The sequence below is a fragment of the Orycteropus afer genome, unplaced genomic scaffold (genome assembly GCF_000298275.1).
Source record: "Orycteropus afer afer isolate SDZICR_OR568_19922 unplaced genomic scaffold, OryAfe1.0 scaffold00454, whole genome shotgun sequence".
Taxonomy (NCBI): domain Eukaryota; kingdom Metazoa; phylum Chordata; class Mammalia; order Tubulidentata; family Orycteropodidae; genus Orycteropus; species Orycteropus afer.
In genome coordinates, this window is record NW_006922041.1 from 1717546 (window position 1) to 1737546 (window position 20001).

General features: G+C 37.2%; 1 protein-coding gene across 1 annotated transcript in view; it reads right to left on the minus strand.

The window, feature by feature from the left end:
- The window catches only part of GABRB2 (gamma-aminobutyric acid type A receptor subunit beta2), a 367884-nt gene extending 348043 nt beyond the window's left edge, over window positions 1-19841 (minus strand). Inside the window, exons 1-3 of the mRNA XM_007954249.1 lie at window positions 19765-19841; window positions 19519-19610; window positions 18456-18523 (exon numbers count right to left, since the gene is read on the minus strand). Of these exons, the coding sequence (XP_007952440.1) occupies window positions 18456-18523; window positions 19519-19610; window positions 19765-19841 (237 nt within the window). The remainder of the gene's footprint in view (window positions 1-18455; window positions 18524-19518; window positions 19611-19764) is intronic.
- Between the last annotated feature and the right edge of the window lie 160 nt (window positions 19842-20001).

A 20001-nucleotide genomic window follows, 5' to 3' on the forward strand; every position in this document is an offset into this window, starting at 1 on the left:
GTGATACTGCCTCGGAAACCCAAGGAGGGGTCACTATGAGTCGGGGCCGACTCGACAGCAAATAACAACAACAACATGGTCTTCAATAAGATGAACCAATATTGTTGAGAAGTAAATTTTATTCCTAATTTCTCAATAAATTTATATGCAATTACAACCAAACTAATTGTAGCATTTTCTATAATTACAAAAATGTAAGGACTGTCTAGAAGCAAAACTATTTTATACTGGGCAAAAACAATGAAACAGAAAAATAGTGGGAGGAAATTTACCCTGATATTTAAGGGCAATATACAGTTAGATTAATTAAGTGGTGTATAAATATATATATATAGAGAGAGAGAGAGAGAGAGAGACAGAGAGACAGAGAGAGAGAGAGACATTGTACTAGCACAAAAAAAAAAAAAAAACAGAGAAAGAATATTAATGAAGCAAATTACAGAGTAAAAAGTTAGGAACACATGGGATTTCCTACATAATAAAGACAACATTTCAAATCACTAGGGAAAGGACAAATTATTTCATTAAGTACTATTTTGACAACTCTGTCTGTGTGTCTACCTACCTAACTTTCTCTATCTATGTACTTGTTTCAGAAGTGATTCAAGAATAAATTTTAAATGTTTGATATTTATGTGAAAAATACTGTAAAATATTGAAATAATGTTTTAACATTTAATTTATTGAAAATCTTGGAGTAGAAAGACTTTTCAAAGTCTACAAACCAAGACCTAAATCATAAAGTAAAAGATGAGCATGTTTTAGTACCAAAAACAAAAATTTTATATACTAAAATATCTTACATACAATGTTATTATACAAGAAAATATTTCAGTAGTACATGAAAAAGAGTCAATAATCTTAATTTATAAGAAGTTCCACAAAATGAGTGAGTAATGCTCTAATAGGGGAAATAAATCAGTAAATGGCATGAAAAGGCACTTCAGAGAGAAGAAATACAAATGGCCAGCAAATATGCAAAAATATTTGAAATAGTTAACTGACATTAACAAATTTACTGAATCAAGAAAATAATCGATTTTAGTTATCAAATTAGCAAAGATGGAAAGAAGACAGTGAGAGAGAGACCCAGTACTTGTCTGTGTGTGTGTGAATGGCAAGCTCATACGAAGTAAGCGTAAATTAGCACAATGTTATAGGAAACTGTGCTGTTATTAATAAGTAATAATATCTAAAATGTATATACTCTGGTTTCCAGTAATCTCTGTCCTAGGAATTTACCACCAGAATAAATTTTACAAACTCATCAAATATACAGGAATGTTTAATGGAGTTTAATTCATAATAATAAAAATCCTGAAAATAATCATGTTTGTCAACAGAGAATTGATTCAATAAATATAATGCATCTATAAAATGAGATTCCATTCAACCAATGAAAATTATGTTGCAGAACAATTTTATGTTCCTCAATGTTAACAGCAAAAATTAGATTATAAAACAAGATCTGGAAGAAGCTCTTATTCTATTTAATATGCATGCTTGCGCATTTCCCCTAAAATTTCAAAGATTATTGGTCATTTTAACAATAGCTTTTCATGGTGAGGATAATAACAGAGATCTTCACTTTTCATTATAGTTTAGCACATTTAATGAATTTTTTAGAAGGATGGAATAGGCAACAAAACAACTCAGGTAAAAAAATATATATATAACAATGTTAAGACAATTATATGATAGACAAATTTACTGTCTTACCAAGAAAGCATAACAGATATCTGGAAGTTACCTTATATCTTTCATTAATTTCCAAAAAAAAGAAAGTGTGGGTCAGTATTTAAGAAATTTATATAAGGTTTTAAATATCATCAGTGACAAATCCAGGACTACAATTCATGCTTTCCACTTTCCAGTCTCTTACTTTTAATAAAAATACTGACCTCATAATAATTATATAAATAATCTAGCAAAAAAATGCTGTGGCATATTTCACTCCAAGGATTATTTGTTTTCAAAAGAAATTGATAATAATTTTAAAATGCTATATATGTGTGTGTGTGTGTGTGTGTGTCTATGTGTCTCTGGGTGGTACAATTCATGAGCTTGGCTGTTAAGCAAAAGTTTGGAGTTCCTAGTGTACCCAGAGGTACCTTGGAAAAAGGGACTAATGGAATGTATAGCTACTTCTGAAAGAAATCAGCCGTTGAAAACGTTATGGAACATAGCTCTACTTAGATACACATTGGATTACGATGAGTCAGAATTTACTCAAGGCAACCTGTATGATATATACAGTATGTGAATATATATATTATAACATGACATAACACAATGTAATATAAGGAGGCCTTACGGCACAACAGTTAAGTGCTCTGCTGGATGATTAAACTCAGTAGCTGCTCCATGGGAGAAAAAAACTGGCAGTCTGCTCCCTTAAAGACCACAGCCTATGAAACCTTATGGGGCCGTTCTACTCAATCACATGGGGTCTCGATGAGTCAGCTGCAAGGCACACAAGAACAACACGAAAAATGAAATATTAACCTAGCTTATTTTATTCTTAACTCTTAGTAACTCAGTTGCATAGTTATAAATTGTTGTTGTTGTTGTGTGCCATCGAGTTGGCCCCGACTCATAGAGATCCCTGCTTGGGTTTCTGAGGCAGCATCACTACAGAAGTAGATTGCCCATCCTTCTTCCAAGGAGTGGCTGGTTGGTTTGAACTGCCATACTTCTGGTTAGCAGTCAAGTGCCTTAGGCATTATGCTACCAGAGCTCCTAGTTATAAATTAGGAAAATAAATTAATTAGAAACATTTTGTTTAAGCCTCACATTTATCTCAATCTTGAGAAACATAAATATATTTAAATTTAAGTCTTTTGGATTGATTTAGAAATATATTATAATTATTATTTCACACACACACCAATGCTTATTTTACTGAGTAGTCTGATTTAGGTATTACACATCATTAATAATAATATATGTTGTTGATGTTGTTAGGTGCCATCAAGTTGGTTTCTACTCATAGTGACCCTGGGTGACTCAGAACAAAACTCTGCCTGTTCTTGTGCCCACTCAAGAGTGTGAAGCCATGCTTCAGCCCATTGTCGCTGCTACTTTATCAATCTATCTAGTTGAGGGTGTTCCTCTTTTTCCCTGACCCTCTAGTTTACCAAGCATGATATCCTTCTCCAGGGATTGGTCCTTCCTGACTCCTGACAACATGACCAAAGTATAAGAAGCAAAGTCTGGCCATTCTCACTTCTAAGGAGCATTCCAGCTATACTTTATCCAAGACATATTTTTTTGTTCTTCAGGTAGCCTACTGTACATTCAGTATTCTTCACCAACACAATTCAAATGCACTAAGTCTTTGTTGTTTTCTTTATTCCTTGTCTACCTCTTACATGCATATGAGGCTATTGAAAAGACCACAGCTTAGGTCAGGCACACATTACTCTTTGAAGTAACATCTTTGCACTTTAACACTTTAAAGAGGTGTTTTGCCCCAGAATTGCCCAATGCAATATGCCATCTGATTTCTTCATTGTTGCTTCTATGGGCATTGATTATGGATCCAAGTAAAATGAAATATTTTCCCCATTTATTGTGATGCTGCTTATTGGTCTAGTTGTGGGGATTTTTGTTTTCTTTATGTTGAGGTGTATGCCATACTGTAGGCTGTAATCTTTGATCTTCCTCAGTATGTGCTTCAAGTCCTCTTCACTTTCAGCAAGCAAGGTTATACCATTTGCATATTACAGGTTGCTAATGAGTCTTTCTCCAATCCTGGTACTTTGTTCTTCTTCACACAGTCAACATTCTTGGATTATTTGCTCAACATAAGGATTGAGTAAGTATGGTGAAAGAATACAACCCTGAAATATGTCTTTTCTGATTTTAAACCATGCAGCATTCCCTCAGGAGCTCTGGTAGCATAGTGCCTAAGGACTGCTAACCAGAAGTATGGCATTTCAAATCCACCAGACACTCCCTGGAAGGAAGGTTGGGCAATCTACTGCAGTAGTGATACTCTCTCAGAAACCCAAGGAGGGGTTGTCATGAGTTGGGTCCAACTCGACGGCAAATAATAACAACAACAACAAAGCATTCCCTCATGCTATTTGGTCTATGGACTGGTTTCTCGTGATTCAATTAATTGTTCTGTAACTCCCATTTTTCATAATTTCCAATATTAATAATACATGAAGGGCTGATAGTCTCTCAGTTCTAATAGTCTCATCAAATTTTAATCAAACTCTAATTTTGCACTTAAATCTCAAGTTTAGCACATACCTTTTTCAGGCATATTTTTGTATGAGCAAGAATTGAATTCATTCTCCAGAATTGTAAAATGGATAACAACCACCAAGAAAAAAAAACAAATATGATCCTCAAGTTATCCATAAATTCTTATGATGCTGAAACAATGATGTTTGTTTTAGTTATGTGCCGTGGAGTCAGACCCGACTCATAGTGCCCCTCCTTGGGCTTCCAAGGCAGTATCACTATGGAATTAGATTTAATCTGATCTATAAATTATTTAGACTGCCTGTTTTGCATATTATACATTTTTATTCTTTATATTCCATCTATTTGATGCTGATGGGTTTCCCCAAAAGTACACTGTAAAGATTACAGCCTTGGGCACCCTATGGGGCAGTTCTACTCTGTCTTAGTTCTACAGGGTCACTATGAGTCAGAAACCACTAATGACAATGGATTAGTTTTATTTTTGAGGGGGGTTAATCTTTACAGAAGCATACTGCCACATATTTTTCCCATGGAGTAGCTGCTGGATTCCAACTACCAACTTTTTTTTTTGGTTAGCAGCAGAAGCCCAGTGCTTAATCACTGCACCACCAGGGATCCTTCTAAGCACCAACAAAACAAAAAGCCAAACTCACTACTACTGAGCTGATTCTGACTCAATGAGACTCTATAGGACAGAGTAGAACTACCTCGTAGAGCTTCCAAGGCTAAAACTCTTTATGGAAGCAGACTGCCTCATCATTCTCCTGCAGAGCATCTAGTGGGCTCAAACCGCCACCATATATTGCTTTACCCACTGAACTTCCCACATATCTCATCCCTCCATATCTGTCTCTGTCTTCCTTTCTCTCTTTGTCTCTTTCTCTCTCTCTTTGAAGTCTAGTGGCATAAACAGTGTTTGATTTAACCAGGTTTTATTCCTGCCATGATTACACTACACAATAAAATAGCAACAGCAAAAAGGGAGTGGATTCTGACTCATACTGACCCTGTAGGACTAGGACAGAGTAGAATTGTCCTATAGGGTTTCTAAGACTAATCTTTACAAAGAAGTCTTGGGGAACTCAGTGACAGTATAAACAATTAAGACTTATTTTGTCAAAATCCAGAAAATTTAAAACCAAGATATATTTATAATGTTTGCTCCTTTGAGTAATGAAATTTCAATAAAGGTAGTTCCTTCAAACAACAAATTTCCACCTTGTTGGGACGGTCAGAACCAATGGTAAGAGAACAAGAAACGTGCTCCTCAAAGCTGACCCATTAAAGAGATAGGTGTTTCACCAACTGCTCTATTAAAGCAATAGTTTAGCTTAGTTGAGCTTCTCAATTAACCAGAGAGTAATACGAGGACCAGAAAATATTGCTTTCTAGTGTTAAAAACCATTATGGCAAAACTATTTTACTCAAGTTTCTTACAATAAAGAACTTGGCATCAAAGACCTGAAGTCTAAAATAAAGAATCCAAAATGTGCAAGAATTATAGAAACCCAATGTTTTTCTTGTGGTCTGTAATTCTACAGATCTTTCATTAAATTTGGCAAGACGATTAAAATATTATGACTTTTTAAATAACCAAGGCACCATTCTCTAATGAATTCTGTCAGAAAAAATGGCTTCCGCTCAGGCATATTAATGTAATTCAAATTCAAGTAAAAGCTTACAAGCATTCTTCCAACACATAAACCAGATGCGTATTTACATAGCCTAGCAGATCAGCCCCACCAGTGTGGAAAGAGAGCTCCAGGTTAACAGTGCTTGAAACAGGACTGGTTTATACAACTGACCAGAGAACACTTTGGGAGATATTCAGTCTATTAACTCAAATATTCGTTTCACAAAAGAAACAGAAATGTGGATTTACAAAATCAGTCTTAAAGTTTCTTGCTTTGTAGCTCAATGAAACTACAGAAAAGTGTATATATTGCATTTTTGGAACATGTGGCTTCTACTACCTTACTTGTTTAGTTCAAGGATAAGTACTCAGAATAGTAATTAAATTTTACAACCTAATAATTGGTACCTACTCATTTATATTTAAAACTCTTTAACATTTCTGCTTATATTATTATGATATCCTTTAAAATGTCCACAAATTATTTCATTCAAAATAATGGTAAAAATACATATTTCATGGAAAAGCTACAATTGATGGAAACACAGCATTCTCACAAAAACACTTTTTAAAGATAATCTTTGTATATTTGTTTAAAGAAAACTGTCCAATTATATAACCAAAAACAAGCCAAAGCCATAAGCGTCGAGTCAATCTGATTGACTATAGCAACCCTATAGGACAAAGAAGAATCACCTACATAGAGTTTTGAAGGCTGGAATCTTTATAGAAGCAGATTGATACATCTTTGTCCCACACAGCAGCTGGTAAATTCACCTTTTGGTTAGCAGCCTGGCACTTAATCACCATGCCAGGTCAATTCAATAGTTATTTTAAAACAAATGCTCCATCCTGGGAGGGATGAAAGGTACACTCTAAAATATTTATCTTTCTATGCAGATGCTTTAGAAGTTACAAGGAAGGAACAAATGTTACCATATTCATAGATAACAGCAATCATCTTATAGTTGTGTGTAGTACAAGCCCTACTATTCAATATCTCCCATTAGCAGAAGAAGATTCAGAACAAATGTATTTTTTTCATTAGTCTATACTAACTATATTCTTCTTTTCATGGGAAATGAAAATCTCTAAACTAGTGTTAAGGTAAGATATGAGATGAAAAATATTATAACATTTATATATTTTATCAAATCTTTATTTTTATTTTTCACATATTTTATCAAGTACATTAATATTAATATGTATGTAAATAAATAATTATAAATATATTAGTCATGTCAGGTAGACTAAGGTTCAATTCTCAGCTCAGCTGAGAATTACTCCAAATCTTACTTCGCTCAGCTCTATAATGAGCATAATATAAGAGTCCTTAACTTATGCAGTTGATGTGAGGTTAAATAAACTAAAATATATGCATCTTGACATGTGGTACCTAGCACATGGTAAGAGCTCAGTAATGTGTAACCATTATTTGGGAAATAGACAAAGATGAGAGTGTGTGTTTACGATTATTAATTATCTTTTATATTTTGGTTCAAAAATCATAAACTCATATGTAACACACTCTAAGTATAGAAACATTCATACTCATGTCTACATATGTGTGTCTCCATGTATATATATTACACACACATGAATGAGTTGTTTACATGTGTATATATATATCAATGTGTGTATATATGAACACACACTAAAAAAATTATAAAAATATGGGGATCTTAGTTACGAAACTTATTCTCATAATCTACTAAAAGAGAAACATCAGCTGCAATTATTATATAGAGCACATTTCCATGAACCTTACGTTGCATAATGAATTTTTTTTCTTTTTTTATGGTTTAATATTATTATATAAATCTAAGTTCCAAGGCACCAATAATTATCTATAGTCAAATCTTCCTATCTGTGCAGAGTGCTTGGGTCAAAATAAGATGCAATCAATAGCACTATCTAAATTAAAAAGTAAAATAAAATAACAGGGTAAAAAATTTATAATTTTATTCAATATCTATCTAGTTAAAAAGGCATGTAAGCCTTTAGGCCAACATTTTTTTTTCTTTTTTAAATTGTGATTTGACATTCTTTCATAAATTTAGCACTAAACTATTTATCTTTAGAGTAGTAATGTCAAGATGCTCAATACCTCAGACTTTCAGTTTAAGCTTATACTTGAAGCATCAAAATTAGCCATAAATTTCAGAAAGCTGCTTCAATAGCATTTTCTCTACATGTACATGTGCAATTATGACTACTGCTACTACCACCTTGTTAAACAGCTATCTTTCTAAAGAAGAATGGAATAGCCAAATCAAATGGGAGCTCTGGTGGCATAGTGCTTAAGGCATTTGACTGCTAACCAGAAGGCTGATGGTGGTTCAAACTCACCAGCCACTCCTTGGAGGGCAGACTGGGCAATGTACTTCTGCAGAGATACCACCTCAGAAACCAAGGAGGGGTTGCTATAAGTCTCCTTGATTCAACAGCAGTAAGTTTGGTTTTATTATCATAATGTACCAAAATATGAGTATTTCGTTTTACGTATATCTTAAAACTAAATAACTGATGGAGTTATTATTCCTTTATTCATAGTACCAAACATTGTGTAAGATACATGTCCTTCCCTCTATTTCACAAACTTTGTATATATGGATTATTTGCATCATCTATGTCCATAAAAATACTGTGGAAGTTGAAAACTGTACTTTTCAAAACAGAAATCAGATCTGATATACAAACCACACCTCTTCTAACTTGAGACCAAAAGAACTAGATGGTGTCAAGATACTGACCATACAATAGAAGGTCTCAGATAGAATGGAAGGAAAAAGTAGAAAAATATTACAATACCTAAAAAAGGCCAGACCTACTAGACCAATAGAGACTACAGGAACCCCTCAAACTATCACTGTAAAATCTACTTTGAACTTGGAACTGAAGCTATTTCTGGAGATCTTCTTTCTGACAAATAATAGATTGGTTCATAAAAGGGAACTCTGGTGGCATGGTGCCTAAGGTATGTGACTGCTAACCAGAAGGCTGGCAGTTCAAACCCACCAGCAACTCCTCTGAAGGAAGGTTGGGCAATCCTACTTCCACAGTGATACTGCCTCGGAAACCCAAGGAGGGGTCGCTATGAGTGGGGCCGACTCAAGGGCAGTGAGTTTGGTTTGGTTGGTGAATAAAATAAACAGTATCACCCATGAGTAATTTGCTTCCTTAAACAATCGACTCTATGAGACCAAGCAATCAACATTTATTCAAATGCAAAGATGAGGGCAAGGAGGGGTCTTAAGGCAGATCAGTGGAAACAGAATGAACAAATTGGAAATAATGAGAATGCTGACAAATCATGAAATTTCTACCCAATGTCATGGAACAATTCATATAGAAATTATTAAATGGCAACCTAATGTGCTAGATAAACTTTCACCTAAAATACAATAAAATATTATTTTTAAAAAATCAGAGCTGGAAAATATTTTTCAACTTTCCCTTATTTACCCTTAAATGTCACCTCCTTTTACTTTATTCTGTGTAAAGGTTCTATGGCTTCTCATCATGTCAGAGCATTGACCCAAGAACTTTCAATGCCTCTGATGAAGAGCTCTAGAGGCCCTAGATAATTAAACTTAATCCTGTAAATGCACACCACCACTCCTATTGACTTATTAGCTGGATAATATAAATTATATATTCTTTGTGTTGTTGTTGTTATGTGCCGTCGAGTTGGCCCCGACTCACAGCAACCCCTCCTTGGGTTTCCCAGGTGGTATCACTATGGAAGTAGATTGCCCAACCTTCCTTCTGAGGAGTGGCTTGTGGGTTTGAACCGCCAGCCTTCTGCTTAGCAGTCAAGTGCCTTAGGCACTATGCTACCTGAGCTCCTATATTTGTGTATATTTGAAAAAGGGAATGATACTACTTCTACCTAGCTCATAGGATTGTTGTGAGCATTAAGTGAGATAGTGGTATACACTCTAAATGTATATCTGTATATTATTATTACTAGCATACATTGGCTTCCATCAGACTGCCCCTATCTCACACAGGACTATTCTTCCTCTTACTTTCCATCACTCCAATTTCTAATGCTCCTTCTTGCTCAACTCGATCTCTCTCTTCCACTAAGTGGTCTTCTTTAAAATCTTATCCACCCTCAACTCTTGGATACTTATTTTTGCAAAAACCTATATCATCACTATAGTTAGGTCAGTTGTTGTCACATTCCTTTATTAGTGAAATGGACAATCTACTTCCATAGCGATACTGCCTTGGAAACCCAAGAAGGAGTAGCTATGAGTCTCTATGACTTGATGGCAGTGTGTTTTTTTTTTTTTTTTCCTTTTTTAATTTCACTATAAAATTAGTATTCCCAAGCTGTGACCCTTAGACAGGTTCTGTCAGAGTCATGTAGAAATTTGTAGACAGTTAAGATTCTGGGACTTTGTCTCAGACCTACTGAATCAAATTCTCCATACATGGGTAACAAAAAGTAAATTTGCACTATACACAGATGATTCCATTGCATAATAAAATTCTGAACACACTGCAAAAATGTGGTTCTCAATCTTTTATTTTGATTTTTCCACCTGAGGGATACAACACTCTCCTGCCCCACCATCTGATATACTCTTCTTTCCATCAACTTTCCACATATCTCCTCACACAATTAAGATTAATTCTAGACCATAGAGAGAGCCTTTATCTCTGTGAAAGAGATATCCTGTTACAATACAACCTAATTGATATAGTGCTGGTTACAAAGTTCACAGTTGCCTTCAAGTCACCTCTAACTCATGGTGGTCCCTCGTGTGTCAGAGTAGAATACTGCTCCATAGAGTCTCAATGGATGATTTTTCAGGAGTAGATCATCAGATCTTTCTTCCAAGATGTCTCTGGGTGGACTTTAACTTACAAGCTTTCCATTAGCAGCCAAGTACACCACATAGGAAATCTAGTTGCAAAGTTATTACTCAATAAAATACTTCCTGGTAGTTTAATATAAGACACTTTCCATGCATGTATGACTCTCAAAGCCTCTGATCTGTACTTCTTTGAGTATGGCCCACTCGAGTATCACTTTTCTAAGACATGTATTAGATTTACCTTTCAAATATCACGGAATCTGGTGGTGTAGTGGTTCAGGCATTTGGTTGCTAACTAAAAGGTCAGTGGCTTGAACCCACCAGCTGCTCTTCAAAAGAAAGATGATTCAGTCTGCTTGCTTAGAAATTTATTGCCTTGGAAACCCAATGGGGGTCACTATGAGTTGGAATTGACTCAACAGCATTAGGTTTGTTTGTTTTTGTTTGTTTATTTTTTGTTTTGTTTTGTTTTGTTATTTTGTTTAAACTCAATGGAAGTGTGGTGGTAGTTCAGTGGTAGAATGTTCACCTTCTACATGAGAGGCCAATGCACCTCATGAACAGCCACCATCTGTCAGTGGAAGCTTGTGTGTTGCTGTGATATTGAACAGGTTTGAATGGAGCTTCTAGGTAGACTAGAAAGAATGGCCTATTGGCCTACATCTGAAAATCAGCCAATAAAAACCCTATGGATCACAATGGTTAGATACTGTGGTACAAGGGGTTGACTTGAGTCAGGGGCCAACTTAAAGAGAGCTAACAAAAAGTTCATTTGAATATTTCTTATGTCACAAAGATCAATTCAATCAAGCAAGAAAGCCTTTAGCTTCCTGTCTTACTACCTCCATTCCCACATTCCACTTTGTATCTTCATCATAGTCTGCTCTGAAGAATTTTCCCCTTCAAAGTATGGATCCTCTTAGCAATTTCCCTCTCAGATTTCACTTCAGATCTAAATTTCTCAAAAATAAAGTATTCAGACAACAAAAGTCCCCCTGCTATATTTTATGAATGAATTCTTGTTACTAAATCCAGGACACAAGTCTCAGAACTTATTTCAGTTGATCTTAGTGGCATCTGACATAGCAGGCTATGGTAGTTAAGTTTGTGTGTTAACTTGACTGGGCCTGGTTGAGTGGCTGGGCAGCTGGATGTAGTATTCCCCGTGATGAGACTGGTAATCAACTCCATGGTGGAATCTACTGTGAGCAGCTGAGTAGCTGCATTAAGGATGTGGTCTGCTTCCTGAATATAAGGAGAAACCTTGAAGAATGGTCTCTAGCTTACGGCACACTTGAACCCTGCATGCAGCCTTGTCATTGTTCAGCAGCCTGCCATGCTCTGCCGACCTTGGGGCTTTCAATGGACTTGAATTAATGGCCTGTCATGTGGTTTGGTAACAGCAGAACTGTGTCTTGTTACTTGTTAACCTTGGGCTTGCCAGTCTCAGCAGCCAGCAGTTGTCTGAGTGAAGAAAAGCCCTAGCTTCAGTGGGACAAGAGCAGGAGGCAGAGCTGAAGTCCAAGGCAGAGGGACTTTCATCCAGCCACTAAAGCCTAGTACTTTGAACTCTGCCTTAAAGCCTCCAAACAGTAAGAGAATAAACTCCTGTTTGTTCAAGCCATCCCATTTGTGGTATATTCCTGTCAGAGCAGCACTAAGTAACCAAAACACTGACCATTTCCTTTTTAAAACTCTCTTAAAGTGCCTTGTGTTTTGGCTTCTAAGATACTTTCCAGGTTCCTACTATATCTCTGGATGCCACTGATTAATCTTTGTGAGCTCCATTTCTGTTTTTGATCATTTCAATTACCATGTTCACAAAATATCCAATTTTTATTATCTCCTCCCTTTCCCTTTATAATTTTATCCATTCAAAGAGTTATGAGTATTATTTATTTGCTGACAACATCCAAGCCCATCTTCCCAGACATGACTTCTTACTCAGCTCTGTTGTTGTTATGTGCTGTTGAGTCGGCCCCGACTCATAGCGACCCCTCCTTGGGTTTCCAAGGCAGTATCACTACGAAAGTAGATTGCCCAATATTTTCCAGTCACCTTTTTGTTATTTCCACTCAGAGGTTCCATGTTTACAGAAAAGTTAACATGTTCAAAATTGAACTCATTTTCTGCTTACATGTATCTTTTCCCCTACTTCTTTCCTGTGTTCCCCATATCAATAAATAGAATCATTGGAGATACAGAAGTCACAAAGTCCTTTCAGTGCCTTTATAAACCTCTATCTTCTCCTTTACATCTCTATCTTAGTTCATAAGTCCTTATTTTTGCAGTGGGTTTTCATCTCATTTCCCAAACCCATGTCTTGCTTGCTCCACTTCAATCTATCCTCCACACTTCAGGATCATCTTCCTGCTATGTGAATGCTATCCTCCTATTGACAACATTTTCTTGATAGGTACAGATTTTAGAACAAAAGTAAAGCTTTTCACCATGACACAAAATGATCTTCATCATTTGGTCACTGCCTGTAATTTTAATATCAACTCTTATCACCTCCTCACTCTTATTCCTAACTCCAGCTATTCTGAACTTCCTGGAAATCCCTAACATCATTTCTTTTTCCTGTGTCTTATACTCCTATATGCCATTCTTCCTGCTTGGAATATCTATTCAGAGAACTCTAATCCCCTTTTTCTTGTGGATAATTTCAATGTAAAACATAAGTATTCTATATTCCTATTATGCCCTATGCATTTCTTCTTCCAAAGCACTAATGACTCCCCATTGTGACTCATTTTATATTTATTGACTAAAACAGTGAATGCCTTGAAGTTGAAAGCTATGATTCTATGTCTTATTTCTCCACATACCTAGTATAGTGTGTAGTAAATAATAGTAAATGACTGCTTTGAAAATGTGTTCTTTACTCAATATTTGTGGCATTCACCATGAGTCAAACATTCAACCAATCATTGAATATAGAAACCATGTGAGGGGAGATACTATGATCTTGACTATCTGTAATTTATAAAGATGATGAAGAAATATTATTTGTGTGTGTGTTTGTGTGTGTATGTATGTGTTTGTAACATATAGAGCAACTTGAAATCAATACCAAATACCAAATGAGAAAGAAGGGTCCAGCAATCCAAAAATCAGTCAATGAAAACTGTATGGGTTATAACAGTTCATTAGGTTGTACATGGGCTCGCCATGAGTTGAGGACCCAACTTAAAGACCACTAACGATAGCAGTAAGTTAAAATGAAGTATTTCCTATGTCACAGAAGTATTAAGAAAAACACAAAAATATTAAGGCAAAAAAAGAATCAATCAGGTAAAATCAACAAATGACAAAGAAACCCATGGAAGACAGAGGCCATGAGGCACTCAGTTGGCTGCTGAGAAAAAGTTTTAGTGAAACGATCAAATTTAATCTAAGTATAGTAGTAGCCAGGTAGAATTTGATAATAGTATACTGAAAGCCCATTGCCATCATCAATTCTGATTCATAGCAATCCTAGAGTACAGAGTAGAACTGCCCCATAGGGTTTCCAAGGCTGTAAATCTCTACGGAAGCAGATTGCCACATCTTACTGCTGTGGGACAGCTGATGTGTTCAAATCACTGACCTTTTGTTAGCAGCTGAGTGCTTTAACCCCTGTACCACCAGGGCTCCTGAATAGTGAACACCTAGATATTAAGTTTCAGGAGGCCAGAGAACAGGTCTGTGTTGTTCATTTCTGTGTTCCTAAGGCCCAACAAATGCCTAGATTACCCGAACACATAACCACTGCACAACCAGGGCTCTGTCTGCATTATAGTAGTGAGTAAACAAGTATTTATTGAGTTGAATTTCCAACTGTGCAGCTGGTGATGCAAGAAAACATCTGTTAAAAAGGATGTGGGGGGAAGCAGTGCTTTTCTCCCTTTGCCATTCCATAAAAAGGTAATTTGTATATGTGTTTACTAGAACGCTTTCCTCAAAAGTGAAATATTGCTTCACTTTTTGGTTGGCAAATGTGTTGTTTCAAGATGAAGAATTTGCTTTAAATCAAGAGAAATCTATTTCAATCCATAATCCTCAGAGCCAAATTTGGATCTTAAAATGTACTTTTCATCAAAGAATCTTAACAAAAAGATTCCTGCCAATTTAACCAAGATATCTAAAAATATTTCATCTCAAAGCCAAGTTTTCTGCTCAGGAGCATCCGAGTCCAGATTATGCTCTTCCAATGATCTTCCACTGAGCTAAGAGTCACTGAGTTACACTGCCCTACATACCATCAACACTGTCCTGAGTAAGAACCCACAACTGCACTCCCTTTTAGAATTCTGGATTTCCCTCATATTTATGATGCATTTTCATGTTTCCATGGAACTTCTTTATATCCAGCAGAGTTACTATAATAAGCAAAACCAGAGACACATGTAACTTTGAGTTGGAGGCACTTTTCCATGTGCCCTCTCATTTCAATAGAAAGAAATTGAGACCTTGTGAGGTAAACCACCTTTCCAAGCATACTGAGGGCACCAGCTGGGGTGGACAGTGAGTCTTTTGAGTATTAATCTGGTTTTCATTCTTCTACACTCAGTTACATTTGTTGAACACTAATATTTTAATATGTATCCTATGGATTCTGATAATCACCTGAGATAGGTAGAATGGGACTACTAGGCAACAACACTCTTCTTCTATCAGTGGAGATTGTGTGTGTACTGCTATGATGCAGAACAGATTTCAGGAGAGCTTCCCAGCTAAGATGGACTATGAAGAGAGGCTTGACAATCTGCCTCTGCAAATCAGCCAATGAAACCCTGTGGTTAACAATGGTCTATCTATAAGTCATCATGGGGATGGCACAATTGTTCCATTTTGAGTGTGGTCACTGTGAGTCATGAGTTGACTCGAAGACAGTTAAAAACAACAACTCCTCTTTAACAGGTGAGGAAATTGGGCCCAATCTGGCTTTGAATTCCTTCAGGATGAAAAAGTAGGAGGAGCAGAACTGGCATGTATTCCTGACTCAGTTCAGGGCCTCTCTAAAACCAAAATGTACCAGGAGTACCACATTGATATGGGCCTGTATCCTTACATTACAAATGAGTCAATGCCAACTGAAACCATCTGATCCCTACCATTCTTCAAAGAAATACTTGCTATAATAAGAGGACAGAGGGTGGAGTCCACAAAAGAGAATGAAGATGACATTTGTGTGTTAATCAATTCTGAGGTTTCATGTAAATAATTAATCAAACATTCTTTCAGAACTCAATCTAATCAAAATATCCAACTCCTGTTACACCGATATACAGGGACACCACCATCTTCTCATTTTATATGTTGTTGTTGTTGTTATATGCCGTCGAGTCGGCCCCGACTCATAGCGACCCCTCCTTGGGTTTCTGAGGCAGTATCACTACAGAAGTAGGATTGCCCAACCTTCCTTCCGAGGAGTGGCTGGTGGGTTTGAACCACCAGCCATCTGGTTAGCAGGCAAGTGTCTTAGCCACTATGCTACCAGAGTGAAATTTCCTACTGTTGCTTCAAATCAACCATCTTATTTCAGAAAACAGAACAGAATATATCATAAAATTTTAAATTATTAAGATTGTTAGCTGGGTAAAAAAAAAAAAGTTAGTTTTTTAATAAGCCAAAAATGTGTCTATGCAAGTCCACATGTGCTAGCATTAGGATAAGAAAAGAATCTGGCCTGGGGCTTTTAACACTTTGTACTTTGTTCTAATCATTAATGCTGCAATACTGTCCCATTTACAACCTGACATTTATTTTTGCACTTTCAACATCCCATGATTTTTCAGCAACAGTAAATAGCTTTAAAAAATGACACCTCACCTTAGCTGGATCTATATTTTGACCAGCAGGCGTTGGCATTTTGCCCACCTCAGATAAATTCCAAAATTCAGGATACAAGTTAAAAACTAGCAAAACTTAAGATGAAACCAATATTCTTCTTACTCTAATATGCTCTTAGCTAAGTCATGGCATCAGCCTCTAATCATCTCATCAGGATCTCTTTGGGTTCTAAACTTTTCTTAATTATTCCACAAAATGTCATTTCTGTGATGACTTAAAGAAGGAGGTAGAAAATAAAATTTGGGAGGAGGAAAAGAGCAAGAATACATTAAAATACAAAACAGAGGTTTCTGATTCAAGCATATGTAGGACACACCTGATTTCTATGTATCTTTCTTTTTAACAACACAGATGAATTTCAAGTCCCTGGGCTTGAGGAGGCATCCACATTAGGACAATGTTTAATTTGATGATAAAATTCAAGATATAAACAGATGAAAGAACTCAAAAGTCCCATAAAAGTGAATATTTGAATATATACATATATTAGTTTTCCAAAAAGTATACACATACTCTGTCAAGAGGATTTTCATACTGAGTGAAATCTATACTTCTGAGGTATCCAACATTGTCTTTAATCTATATTTATATTTTATGATGGAAAAATCCTCAACTAGAATGTAAGTGGATATGTACCATTACAATCTTATTGAAATAGTTGCACATTCTCTCCAGTAATCAGAAGATGTTTCAGAAGCTTATGGTATCTCAGGTTTATTACTTATGTTTGGACAGCTTATATGGACAAGTCTGCTTATTTGAGCTTCCTCTTTATTCATATTCTGGAAATACCGAAATTTAAGCAGTGTTGACAGCATGTTCAAGCCTAGTAGTGCTTTGGATCTCTTGGGTTAATTTACTAAGTGTCTTACTTTTCAAATACTGATGGATGGCATAGAAGTGTTTGGCATAAAACTTATGCTCTATAATTCTTAAATAGTCCACCCAAATTCGAGATAGACCATGTCATAATACAATACTCTGAAATGTGCTCTCAGGAATGAAAGTCTTACATTCAAATATAGCCTTTCCAGAAGATCTTTTCCAAAGGGAAGAACTTCAAAAAATACAAATAAGTCACTGGGGAAAGACCTCAGGAATAGTGAGGGTATCTGGGGCACGTGTCATTTTTTACACGTCTGCAGTGCCCCAAAAAAGGCAGCAGGGGGAGCTCCTGCATGAAGCAAACCCCCCACAAGAGTTTCTTAGTCGGGAATACCGAGGGTTTTCCTCTTAGCCCTTGCCCCAACTCCAAGGTGGTGGCCACTAATGAGTGCCATTGTACATCAACAGTTCAAACTTAGGATTCGCGATGAGTAATGTTGCAGAAATGCCCCGAGATGACACAAGAGTCTGAAATTCTTCTGAAAACAGGGTGGCCAATTTTTCTTTTATTTTGGTGGAGAGGTTAAAAGAAGTGGAAGATAATAGGGGAGGGGGCAGGGAGGGTTGTCGATTGCTGTAAAAAGGTGATCTCCGAAAGCAACAAGTGAACATCAGTATCCTTAGGGCATCTTTTCAGCCTCTTTGTCATGGTTCAATTTGCATGGCTTTAATTTCTTGTTAAATTTCTACCCAAAACACTCCCTCCTTCCCATTCCAAATCCAGAAAATCACTAATAAACTGAGTTTCCCATTGAGCCCAAGGAAATGTGGCTTTTGCGGGGGTTTTCCTCTGTGTGGCTGCGTTTTGCACGTGAATGTGTGACATGTTTTACTCGCTCTACACTAAGTCCCAAGTAGTTGAATCATGGGAAAATTGTTGGCGATAATAAAGAGCGGATTCTAACCTCCAGCTCCGTGGGTTCCAAAGTAAAATCCCCCGACCTAATCCCTACTCCTCACACATATTCACACACGCCCCCACCGGCTGGCTTTCTCCTCCTTCCTGTTCCCAAACGAAAGTCTGTAGTGACACAACAAGCCACAGTACTCACCATATTGACTTCGGAAACCATATCGATGCTGGCAATGTCAATGTTCATTCCCACCGCCACCGGCGGACCTGCAAAGGAAGATGGCCAGACACGTGATTTCTCAGAACTTCATTCATTCTCAGCAAGAGTTGTCCCCTGGCAGCAAGACACTCTATGCTTAAAATCCCTTCGCACTCCAGACCCCTGCCCCCCCCCTCAAAGCTTTCATTCTGCGCTCCTTTATAAAAAGGTTGGCAGGCGCTCCTCTAGGAAATGCTGTATTGAAGATGCACACACGTGTCCCAATGGGCGAGGGAGAACAGCTTTGTCGACACATGCAGATGTCTTAACATGCGAACTCACAAAACTCACAAAGCCCAGAAATCTTCCTAGCCCAAGGGATTTTATATGTATTTCACTGAAACCCCCCTCATTGTTTCCCACTCTCTTTCTCTGAGAGCATTTTAACTCTTTGGGGTTCACAAGACTCTGGAGCAAAATTTGAGTGGTATATGGACATATCTAGAGTTACAGAGAGAAACATCTCTGGCCCCTCTTCCTCCCCTTCCCCTCAGCCCTCTTGGGTGTTGTGAGGTTTCAAGGAGGACTGGATAATATCCAGATATGAATCACTTTAAACCAAGGCCAGAATAACTCTTCCAAAGTAGGCGGGCACAGGGGGTTAATGCCACCTCTCAGCCAATTGCCTGCACATCTCCTCCTCAAAAATGTTCACGATGGTCTTCAGATAGCCCGGTTCCCTGGGCACATCATGAACTGAACTTAAGAGGTTTGTATCTTAAGGAAGCAAAGGTTTTATAACAGAGAAGGGGAAGGACAGTTGTCACCACATTCAAGTACATGCTAAGAGGGTCTCATTGAAAGATCACCCAAGTGTTGGACAGTAACAAACCGGCTTAAGTTCGGATCAGTTTCTCAATACGAAAACACAAAGACACATTCAGTACACTACATGCACCTACAATGAAGGAGTAGGAAGAGGCAGGGCGATCAAAGCTAAAAAAAAAAAAAAAAAGCTTCGCTACAGCTGAACTGTTTCTTATTTGCAAGCCAACCCGATTACCTCCAAAATCTGGCCTCAGACGAATGTCATAGCCTTTCAGCAGTCTATCCACCGTCTCTTTAACCAGCGACATATTACTAGGGTCATTGACACTAAAGAAAGAAGAGATAATAAAGAAACATCAATAAGACAGCCGGCACAGCATCTTAGGCATCTGATCCTCACTACAGATCCTTGCTCACAGAGGTATGCAGACAGAACCCTTCAAAGTAAGAAAGGAAAATGAGAAACGCCGGAAACACTTACCTCTGAGCGCACACAGCGGCGATTATTAAGGGGAAGGACCAAATCCCAAAGTATCCCTTTTTCCGGACTCTCCACATCCCTTTAGTTTTTGATGGGATTGAGGGTTTCACTGAAGAGAGGAGATCCAACTTAGTCTGCCCAGTGCAGTAATGCTAATGTGAGGCGCATGCGCACGGCGTACCAAAACATCAAGGGGGCAGCGGCGGCTGCTGGGGACCTAGCAGATTTCCTTGGGGG